Raw genomic sequence first — 12,449 nt, 5'->3', positions numbered from 1 at the left:
GTTGATGTGGCTGACTACATTGCATGTACCGTTGTGCCCCCCATATCTGCTGATTCATTACCACAGGGGAAAAAAAATGAAAAAAACTTAACACGTACTACTCACGTGTCCAATACAAGTACTTCCCTTTATTTTTTACAATGTCGCATATGGTTTGGTCACCAACATTTTAATGATTCTTTAGAGATTTAACCGATGCACCATTTTCAAACTTTGAAAAATTTCAAGTTTTTGTTTAATTTGAAAGCACAACTATTGCGTTTGCCCATCATTTTCGCAATTGCTAAACAAAAAAAAAAAAAAAAAAAAAAATAGTTACTATAAAAAAAAAAAAATTCTGACATCCTGACATAAATAACAAAACAAAATTTGTCCTTTTGCGTTGCGACGGAACACAACAATCGATGCAATGAACTAAATCAAACTAAACATTTGGTCTCTTTTTTTGTTTTGAGTGGTAGATGTGAAGACACCTGGAGTTGCAAGATAATAGATACACTAATCTCCCAACGACGACTTATAACACTGGTTTTTGTCACTTATTTACAACTTGCAAAATATCTGTTTATACCTATTCTATATCCAGAATTTAAAACAAATACACCAACTGTTTAACTATAATGGTTTAATACTAAAAATTATAAAATGTACCAAACGATACTACACTGTAAAATAATATATGCAAAAAACTGATTTACAAAATAAAATATACGATGAAACTTTAATATACAATAAAATATAAATAAAATATTTAAAATACAATTGTATTTTAAATATTTTATTTTATTTTTATTTATATTTTATTCTATATTAAAGTTTCATCGTATATTTTATTTTGTAAATCAGTTTTACAGTGTAGTATCGTTTGGTACATTTTATAATTTTTAGTATTAAACCATTATAGTTAAACGGTTGGTGTATTTGTTTTAAATTCTGGATATGTATTCAACCTTAGAGGCCTTTTTGAAGATATACCTATTCTAGTTATTACATGAATTTTATGATTTCTGGATTTTTTTTTTTTTTTTTTTTTCATTTAGTCTTGGAGTGTCCTGGTTAATCCAATCCTGGTAAATCAAGAGGCTGCTATACTTTATTATTACCGTATTTAATGTTGGTAATGTCTCACTGTGTGTTTAAATATCAATTAAACTTTATTATATGTATGTATGTACAAGAAAATCACGTTATATATGGAGTCAGCAGGTGTTCACTTATATCCGTGGTTTCAGCCATCCATGGTAGGTCTTGGAACGTATCCCCCACGGATACGGGGGGGGGGGTCTTACTGTATAATGAAATTAGATATAATTGACTAAATGCTTTCTCCAAGCAGGCACAAGCAGCTTGTGGTGTACAAGGTCCAGTGATCTTTGTAACAGTGATGCTAGAGTCAGCCACTATAACTGCAGCGCGACATCTGACAACAGTGTTTCTACTGTGACCGGTAACTACAGTTTGTGACTGTACAAGAAGTCTGCCTTTAGCTAGCGAGTGGTTGATTGGTGGAACAGGCTTCCATCTTTCATTGTGGAAGCTAATAGCCTAAATAAATTTAAGGCTGAGCTGGACAGGCATTTGGAATGAATGGAGGGGTGAAGTGGTGTGAGGTTTTTTTTTTTTTTTTTTTTAAGGCTGATGCTGCATAAGCTTGCTTTCTTGCATCGTATGCTTCTACTAATGCTACCACTGTACACCCATAAAGTGTTGTCTTCCCGTTTACAGTACTTTGCCGAGTGCCTGTGACCCATCTTGTAGCAATGACTAAGTCCTTTACATTGTGAACTGATCAACCCAGGAATAATTTATTATTCCGACTTATTAATACTAGTCTAATTCCCACAGAGGCTTCTACAATCCAGTTTGAGTAATTTTTATTTTTAGTTTTTGTTCACAAACCTTAACTTTGTGGCTTCTTTAAACTCTCAAATTAATAGTCAATTTTTAAGATTCTTTTGATACATGTCCTCTAAAATATTTTAAGGTTTCAGATCCTTTGAAACTATATTATCATGGTGGGTCCTATCTTCATAGAAAGATTTACCTTTAACTTTAATTCCTGAAATTTATTACTTTGTTTTAATTTCTCCAAGTCATTTGCAGATGCTGTCTCTATGATAACACCTTCTCACTAATTTTTCTAATTGATTTTATTCTTACTTGTTTTAGAATCTAGTCCAAAGTTTAGAAATTACCTCTTGTTTAAACTCTTCACTGGACTTTGCTCAGAAGAGTTTACTATAATCACATTATTAGACTATTTTTGAAAGAAGACCTAGCCCTATCATTTATGCTATTATTTATCCTGGAGCTACTGGGTTACTGTAGTAACTCAATAGCTCCAGGATAAATAACAGATGCTACTATATGAGCATACTCATAGGGTCTACTGGCAGGTCTTAGAAGATCATGCGCCACCTGCAATGTTGCATTTTTTCCTGGACAGAAATGGGATCTTCCAAGACAATAGCCCTGTGTCATTGGGCCAACACTCTGCACAAGTGGTTCAAGGAACACAGTGAAGATATCACAGATTTTGACTAGCCTCCAAATTTGCCTGACCCCAATCCAATCAAACAGCTGCGGGATGTTTTGGAATGAGAAGTGAGGTAGATGGACATGCAACCGTCATCTATTCCAACACTGTGGAAAGCCTTGCAGGCAGCGTGGCTGCAGATCACTGCGGATGTTTTCAGACATCTCTAGTGGAATGAATGCCTAGGTGAATAGCAGCAGTTATCTGTGCGAAGGGTGGCCCAACTGTTCGCATGGTGGTATTAGGTAAGTGGTCATAATTCAGTGATCATTCAGAGAGAGAGAGAGAGAGAGAGAGAGAGAGACACGTGCACACACACACACACACACACACGCACACACTGTTCGCACGGTGGTATTAGGTAAGTGGTCATAATTCAGTGAGAGAGAGAGTGCGTGTGTATCTGTGTGTGTGCGTGCGTGCGTGTGCGTGTGTGTGAGAGAGAGAGAGAGAGTAGTATTAGCAGTGGCAAAATGATACAAAGAAGGAATGCAAGCTCATACAAGACTGGTTAGGGAGGGGGATCCATTTCATTTGCCCATCTCTGCAAGTAACATGTCTAATACTGCAATATACTAAAAAAGGGGAAATACTACCACAATGCAGATTAAATGCAAAATCTGAAAATAAAATAGTCATTAATGGAGAGATAGTGATAGCACTTGGAATTGAGCTCTTTAAAATCATTAAATTTGTCCATCCATGTAGTCAACCTAAAGTAATCAATATTGCTTTTAATCAGATAAACTCACCCATTAGATGAATCTGTTATCTCTTAAAAACTAGAGGCACTGCTGTGACTATTTTTGCAACTAGTTTGTCCCTAATAGGGACAAACTGCTATCTGGTGATGGAACTATTTTCAAAACTGGAAATCGCTGGATAGTAACTACAGTAAGTGCCAGTTATAGTGATCATTGGTTATTAGAACCAGCCGCTTTGGAGAATCAAATTTCAAAGAACAGATTCAAATCAATAGAATACATTACACTTTTATCATTTATTAGAATCACATCTTTGATTATAAGAATCAATTTTGAACGTCTCTGTGATATTTTCTAAAGTACATTTCTAGAAGTCACAACCATAAAACAAAAATAATTTCCAATTTTCGGTTCATTGGGCCTTTTTGTTTGTACAATCTGTTATAAATGGGTAGTTGCTACAGCTTTAACAGATGAAGAAATTGTCCAGTCTGTTACTGATAATTTCGCCAATGAGGAGGAGGAAAATGAAGTTGAACCTGAATGAATTCCAGTTACAAAACGACAAATTCACGAAGCTATAGCCATCCAGAGGAGAGTGTTGGAAGAAACTGGTGCAAGTGATCGTGAATATAGACTGTTATACAATACAGTAAACCCCCACTATTCGCGGTCGCTGATTTAATATAAAATGAAACCTGAAAAAATGTGAATTTTAAAGCGGGGTGAACATTTTCCACCATAAAAAAAAAAAACAGATGGGCTTGGCTAAAATTATCTTTCCAGGTCAAAACAGCGCTCAGCGGGTGGGGGAGAGGGGGGTGAAAAAATCGCGAGCGTGGATGTTTCTCGCTAATAACCTGCTTACTACTAATCATCTAAAACCAGCAATCGCAAGAATAACCCCATGGAGCTGCGGATCTTCCCATGATGAAGAGAACCACAGCCATAGCTAACAGACCAACAATGGACCTGACCAGTGTTCATAGCTGAGGAAAAATATGGCTACCAATGACAGAGAAGACCAACGAAGATAGAGAAACTCCAAGTTGCTGCCTCAACGGAGCCATATTGGCTCTATGCTCTGCACTCTCTTGTGCAGTGCAATTCTTTTACTCCCACACCCGGCAGGGGAGGGAGGTGACGGCTTGCTGTCGCCTCTCTTCCCTGCCGCACCATTTCTTCCCTCTGGTGGGGCATGGGCATGCCTCACTGAAAAATTGGGGGTCATCTACCCTATCGACCCTCTTCTTCCTATTTCACCCCCCCCAGCCTTCATTCTCCCCTCCCAGCACTTTTTCTTGCACAGCGTATAGCCCTACACGTCCAAATTTAAAATACACCAAAAAATTCCGCCCAACCTTTTAGGCACTTCAGAAACAGGCTTTCAGCGTCAAACCCCATATTAGTGCTTTAATGTAAGTGATTTAAAATCAACCGCGGTCGTTCCAATTTTATTTTAGGTCCTAGCCACTAAAATCCCAGGAAAGTAAGTGGCAGGACCTGCCAGAGTACAATTGACTCAATGGTAACACCCGGCTAGCCTCCACGTGGCGAGGTATGGGCAACGTCTGGTCCCATTAGGGGCCTGGCGGCCAATAAGCCGGATAAACAATGGGCACAACATATAACACTACTCATGACCCACACACTTCTAAATCTCTGGCTTTGACAGGGTACTGTCACCAATACATAGAACATTCGCGGAGATGGGAGAAATCCCAGGAGCCGCTAGACCCTCAATATACCTCATACCTCATAATCCTTGTTCAGTATGTGTTATGCGCTTGTCATGGAAGGTTTCGTCATTTGCTTTTAATTTATATGCTTACAAAAGTGATAAATTTACCGTTTTGGAGTGTAAAACAGACTTTTTTGAGTGTGTTAACGGAAGAAAGTGACTTTATTGTGGACAAGTTCTTTCTAACCCGTACAAAAATATGGCTACGAATAACAAGGGAAATGTGAAAAGATCAAAGGTGATGACATTAGCGAATAAAATTGAGTTATTAGACAAAATTTCTAATGGTGAAAGTGTCTCCTCAGTGGCAAAACATTATAAAATCAATGAGTCAACAGTACGATCAATCAAGAAATCGGAAGAAAAAATCCACCATAGTGTCCGTGAAAACGCGCTAATTGCTTCAAAAATTTGCTCTGTAACTCGTGATGTTAAATCAGAAAAAATGGAAAAAGCTTTAAATCTGTGGATAGAAGACTGAACTCAAAATAAAATTCCGTTAAATTCACTCATCATTCGTGAAAAGGCAAAACTCCTTTATCAACACTAGCGAAACTGGTGATAGTACTGGCGGGATAAGTTTTTTTAGCTAGCAAAGGTGCCGGTTTGAAAGATTTGTTTGAAATTTCTAATAAATATTACATTTAATATTAAATTGTTTCTTATTTTCATTTTGATGCCATATGCATGCATTTCACTATGTACTGTCTATGTACATAGTCATATTATGAAGGTACGTATAATACATACATAGACAAAATTTTAGACTAGTTTTTCATACTTTATATAAAATATTTTTTATATAAAACACTTTATATAAAATATTTCATACTTTGGAACGGAACCCCTTTATTACTATGGGAGCCATAACTCAGTATTCGCGTTTTTGGTATTCGCGGCATTTCTCAGGAACGTTTACTGTATAAAAAAAAAAAATCTATAAATAGACTTTGTAGTGATAATTTAAAGCAATCTAAAAAAAGTGCCTATTTAAAATTATAATCATATAGTAAAATCTCATTAATAAAAACTCAGTTTATACAAAGCACATACCATTCCCCTACGAAAGTATAGGCTTTTCTAAGTAAATATATTCGTTTATTACAAAATTCGGTTAATATGTATTACAAAGTTCTTTTTCAACCAGTGAGAAATAAATATTGCCATTTTGTATGTTTAATACAAATCTTGGCAGAGCGATCCGATTATTGCCCCCAGCCACCTGGCTCCCTACTTCCCGAAGGATGGAACTGACTTGTTAGAAATTAGTTTCGTGTAAACAAAAGCAGTTTATGGTAGCTGCAACATCAAGTGCACTCTGAAAAACATCTTTCTAAAGGATGAATTGTTAAATTAACAAAAAAATAAAAAAATTTTCTAAGCTGTTTACATGCACTCCCTCGCTATCCATAGGAATAAGGTCAGTTGCAATTGTTACCCCAGTTCAAAGAGTCTTTTGCTATCGTATACAGCAATCTATTTTTTGTGCCATTTTATCTGAGCTGTCTTTTTCAGAACTTGTCTTTAAATTAATTTAAAATTTGTTTATATTAAATCTTATCTAGCAGTGTTATGGCGAAAAAACGTAGACGGACAGAATTAAGCCTGGAAATTAAACTAAAAATTATACAAGAGGCTGATAGGATGGTAAGAAGCAAAACGGATATTGCAAAGGGATACAACATCCCTTTACCTACTTCATTTACAGCCGACCGGGCTAGCCGAGTGGGTAAAGTACCTGCCCGGCAACCCAAAGGTCGCGGGTTCAATTCCCGCTTCGGGCTTGGATCAAAGTACTGCAAAAACCTTGGGAGGTGCAATATGGCCACAGAAGCCGATGCGCCAACAGCTACCAAATCAAAAAAAAAAAAAAAAAACTTCATTTACAATACTGAAAAACCGAAAAAGACTTGAAGAAGTGCATGACACTGGAGCAGTGATAAACAGGAAACGAATTTGTGGTGCAAAACATGAGGAGCTTGAAAAAAACTGAATGGTATCAACAAATGTTTGCATCTAATTTGCCAATAGCAGGTCCGATTTTGCAAGAAAATGCAAATTATCTAGCTCAGCAACATGGGATTAGCGACTTCAAATGCAGCAGTGGCTGGCTTCAAAGATTTAAAGACAGGAATAACTTGGTTTTGCAAAATTTTTGCGGTGAGTTTGGTTTAGCTGACAAAGAAAGGGCTACAGACTGGTTGTGTTCTGTACGGTCCATCCTTGAAAAATATGAGGCAAAGGTTATTTTTAATTTTGACGAAACAGTTTTTAACATTGGTAAGTTTTCCAAGCCAAGATGTTTTAAAGCAGTTAACCAACTTCACTGTGATTATAAGGCCAATAGAAGTGCTTGGCTTATGGTCAATTTTTTCAATCTTGGTTATCAAAATTGGACAGAAGAATGGCTCCAGAAAAAAAGGAACATTTCGATGATTCTAGACTGTTGTACAGCACATTCTGGCATGGTGCCGTGAAGGGTATTGTAGGGTCGTGGTACCTGCACGTACCAGTGAACTTTACAATAAAGATCTTATTTATTCTGCCGAGACACAAGTTGACAAATATAAGGCTGTTGTTTTTACCCCAATACCACCAGTTTAATGCAACCACTGGATTAAGGCATTATTTATAACTTCAAGAGAGCATATAGAGCCCACCTGATAAGGTACTTGATCCGCAACATAGAAGGAGGGAACAATTTGCAGCCAAATTGGAATGTCTTGGATGCTATCTGTAATCTTTTATTGCTTGGGAAAATATTACATCACGTGTAATAATCAACTGCTTCAGAAAGAATGGCTTTGGAGAGAATATCATCGAAAAACATGGTCCAGCAATGAAAGTGATAGCAACAGTGAGGAATGAAGGAATTTGAAGGAACATATGGATTTTGTTGGCGAATTTGAAGAGTTTGTGAAGGTGGATGATGAAAAATTTTAGCAATGAGTAAGTTGCTACCACTGCAACGCCATCACCAGAAGAGCTGCTGGGTACCAAATAAAACAATGTTTTTGTTACCAGCGACAGCAAAAAAGCACGCACGCACACTGCCATCTAAAAAAGATGCCCAAAATGAATTGAACATAATAGAGAATGTGTTGGCCTGCAGTAACGTTGATAAAGAAACAACTATTGCATTTGATAACATATGTGCTGTAGTTAAAAATGCATATAGAACAAAAACTGTGCAAATAACATTGGATTCTTTCTTTAAATTAGATTAATTTATTAAAAAATTAAGTTTGTATGTCTACTTTTATATTAAGATTGTAATTCTTTTTACTGTGATACCAAAATATTATATATATCAAAATGTATACTGTAGAATATTTTCATTTCTGTTAATATTGCTTTTCTCTTAGTTTATCTTACAAATAAAATAAAATCTTTAAAAAAAAAAGTTATTCCTATTACTGTATTGTTAGACAAGGCTTTTGTTTTTATTTTATTAATTTATTTTTGATATTATTGTTATATTTATTATTATTCTTAGATATATAGTATGTACCAAAAAAAAAAAAAAAAAGCAGTAAAAGTGACACTTTGTGGGACCTCGTTACAAACCTTGTTATTATAAAGTGTTATGTTTAATTAATATGTATATTAATTAATTAGCTACGTATGTAAATATAAATTTATTTTTATTTTGCTAACCTGTGGATAATATTCTTGCGATTTTCATGCATCATTTAATCGGTAATAAACTTTTGGTAATAAAGTGAAAATTTGTACTTTATATCTTTATTTTTATAGCCTGTGGATAATATTTGTTGATTTTCATTTAACAAAGCCATGTTTGTGTAGCCTTTAGAATTCCATTTCTCTAGATGTCCAAGTATTCTCTTTATCACTGGATCCACGATTTTAACTACAACTGAAGTCAGACTGACTTATCTGTAGTAACCCACTACACTTTTAGAAATATCCTGTGGTATATATAGGTGATATATTGACAATTCTTGAATGTTGGGGAATTTTGAGTAGAATGATGTACTCTTAATTATCCTTAATGATTCATGCACTCTCTTGCTGCCTTCTTCAAAATTACTGATACTGAAATCACAACCATCTGTGATTTCAGTATCGCTAATTCCATACTACTCAGTCTAATTCACCGAGACATCATTTTTTTTACACTCATTATGCAAGGGTCCAGGCTGGTTTATTTTCTTCTTTACACACACACACACACACACACACACACACACACACACACACACACACACACACACACACACACACAAAACTTGTCCCTGTTCTTTGCTCTCTTAGTAAGAGTTTTTTAAAATCTTAACCCTGAAGGCAGCATGATTTATCATCTTTGCATTTCCATCACACCTCAAGTGACAGCTTACAAGAAAACATTTTAGCAATGAGATTAATAAGTAGTGCAACATGATGCCAGAGTCATGACATAACTCTCCAACAGGGTTTTGAAAATTTTATCAAATGTAGGGATAAACATTTGATTGTCCATGGTGATTAGGTTGAGAAACAGATCTCATCTTATCTCTTTGTAACTACATTATTGGAGATGCACTTTTAAATTTACTCACTCGGCCTTAATCAAAAGTCTAAATTTAAATCTTTCAATTAAAAAAAAAAAGTTTTTAGTTGACATTCTAATGTGAAAACTGCAAAGAGCATAATTACTGTCTCTGTTTTAGGCAAGTAATGGAAAAATTTGCAAAAATGGTCAAATGTTCTCCTCACACAATCAAATAGTTCTATATACACGAAAGGAACTAGTTTCAAAAAAATCAGAATACTGAAAATGTATTCCACCTACTGCATGATACTGATATTCCCCACTTAATTTGCCTTGCTGTTGATAAAGCCATATACTACTACCAAAACAGGATCCTGACTGTGAAAGGTGTGTGTGTGTGTGTGTGTTTAAAAGCTGTTTCAAGAATGTTTCAAATAATCTGTTTATAGATTATGTCTTTAAATCTGCCAGTACATTTCTCTTCTAACAGGGGACAGTTTTAATAGATATAAGTAAAAATAACCATTGAAAACTAAAAGGACATTGTGCCTGTCAGCCATTTGATGTGAACTTACAAAAGCTGAAATTCTCTGGGATTCAGAACCAGGAGTTGATTAAATTAAGTGATATATGAATAGATGTAAAGGTAGTCAATAGTGATATATGAATATCACTTTTCAAATTTCAATGAAGAAACTCACTGCAGAGCCCAATGCCTCAGAACAGAAAACTCACTTCTCAAAGGGTTAAGCCATGAGCTATTTTTAAATGTTTGCCTGAACACTATGATAAATATTTAGCTGCACGTAACAGTTTAGAGATTTCCAAATTAAATTTTTTAACAGCTGTACCTGTTTGTTGGGCGGTTTCTATGAAAGTTTAAAAAAATGTGTTTTTATGAAAATTTAAAAACGTGCTGAAAGATATGGAATTGCAGGAAGGGTTAATTTTTTTGTGAGGTAAAGTACTTCAGCACTGCAAAAGTTCATTGCAGGTCAAGGGACTTTGCTAAATACTGAAATAAAAACTTTTTCAAAAGATGTATTTTGTTATTCATTCTACCAATTCTTTGAATCACACTTATAATGGTGTGTTTTGCTTCCTCTCTAATTCTTCCTTACAATAAAATAATACTCATCACTAATTTTTGAATGTCTCATATATGGAAAAGCAAACAGAAAACAAGAAAAACACTGTCACTCACCTCCTAAACACATCCAACAAAAGTCATATTTGCAACTATAACATTGCTATAAATAGAAGAAAAGTCATAGGTTACAAAAGTAGATTTTAATCATTTTTAATTGTGAAATATTCATTGTTTCAAAAAGTTCATTGTTTCCTATTAGCTTCTGATTTATTTCTAGTATTTTAACAAATGATTCTACCAAATATTACTATATTTATTTTCAGAATTTATATTAAGTGGTGAAACTCAATTATTGAATAAAAGTACAAAATTTCTGCAATTTCTTGATAGCCATTACTGTTCATTTGATGATTATGCTTAAAAACTTTAAATCAACTTAACATAAAAGTAATAGAAACAGTAACAAATTAGTGCTGGTTTATAGAATCCTTGAAACTGTATATATACAAGGTGTCCATCTTCAAGGAATATGATGGATGCTTTGTAGTAAATCTCTCATGTTTCATTGCTTACCTTAGTATATTTTGATATGGATACCCTTGGTGACATGGAGCATATCAGCATCTTAGACATAGATAATCAATTCTGGTGACTACAGTTCAATACAGCCATCACTGGGATTGAAATTCCTTTTTGCACTGTCCAAGATTCAGCAGGGTGTCCACATAGGTAAGCAACAAAACAGAGATTTACTACAAATTACAGCAAACAATGTATCTATAGTTTGCATTCATTTGTCTACGGCAAGGGTGGCCAACTTAATTGTTGATATGCGATCAACTTTTTTTCTTCAAAATGTGCCGCGATCTACATTCTCAAGAAGTTCATTGCACATGGTTAAAAAAGTTAATCAACACATATTGAAAAATGTTTATAAATTTTAAAATTAAATACAATTCAGAATTCTTATTTTAAATTCATACGTATTTAAATTTTTAATTTATGTGACGTTTGTTTCTTAATGTCATCTGCCAAGTGGGGATATACTGTTTAAACCGAGGGACTCACATCTGGTGAGTATGGGCTTGGCACACCCAGTGTCCCAAGTTGGATATCATCATTCTTCTCTTTTTTGGTGATTCCCTTCTACTTCTCTTCTCTCTCTCTCTCTCTCTCTCTCTCTCTCTCTCTCTCTCTCTCTCTCTCTCTCGGTAATTCAGAAATTTTTTTTTTCGACTGGTGCAGTATAAGCCTCAAGGCTTCCTTGCACCATATGGCTAATAATAATAAGGCCAACCATAAAGAATCTTCTGTATGCAAGTCTGTATGAGTTGAGCAACTCTTCATCTTTGTTTGTTTCAAATACGAAAAGTCCGATTCACATAGATATGTGGTACCAAAACAGGAATTTAAAAGTTCACTGCATTTTTTTTACAGTATTTTTCTTGGCAAACATATTTCCAAAAGTCTTTTTCTGATGATCTGGCTTTTAGGAATATATTTTTTCGCAATGTAATAATTTCATTTTCAAGTAATATTTTCTCCATGTGAAAAATCTCAGCGATTTTTTCTGCAATTTGTTTCATATCTAAGTCAACCTTAAATAGACAAGAAATGTATTGAACAATGTCTTCAATTGCTTTAAAATCACCCACAACTTTCTCACTATTAAATTCAAAAACAGGATATTTTTGCAAATGATGGAATTTTTTTTTCTTTGACATCCTTGGCCATTGCCAAAAAATTGATATTTATATGCAGATATACTATTAATCAAGTCACCCACATTTTTGTTTTTTCCTTGTAATTCCAAATTCAGATCACTTAATTTACTGGTAAAATCTGCCAAAAAAGCCAGATCACACAACCACACCATATCTTGCAGC

The 12,449-nt window shown here is 34.7% G+C and overlaps 1 protein-coding gene across 1 annotated transcript in view; it reads right to left on the bottom strand.

Moving 5' to 3' along the window:
• The window catches only part of ari-2 (E3 ubiquitin-protein ligase ari-2), a 301,405-nt gene that overhangs the window by 76,743 nt on the left and 212,213 nt on the right, over positions 1-12,449 (bottom strand). The window contains exon 9 of the mRNA XM_090388043.1: positions 10,678-10,723. Coding sequence (XP_090244169.1) covers positions 10,678-10,723 — 46 coding nt within the window. The remainder of the gene's footprint in view (positions 1-10,677; positions 10,724-12,449) is intronic.

This window comes from Mastigoproctus giganteus, chromosome 13 (assembly GCF_048544385.1).
Source record: "Mastigoproctus giganteus isolate SK-2022 chromosome 13, ASM4854438v1, whole genome shotgun sequence".
NCBI lineage: Eukaryota > Metazoa > Arthropoda > Arachnida > Uropygi > Thelyphonidae > Mastigoproctus > Mastigoproctus giganteus.
Note: the sequence above shows the minus strand (reverse complement) of the source record. Positions and strands in the feature narration are given on the sequence as shown.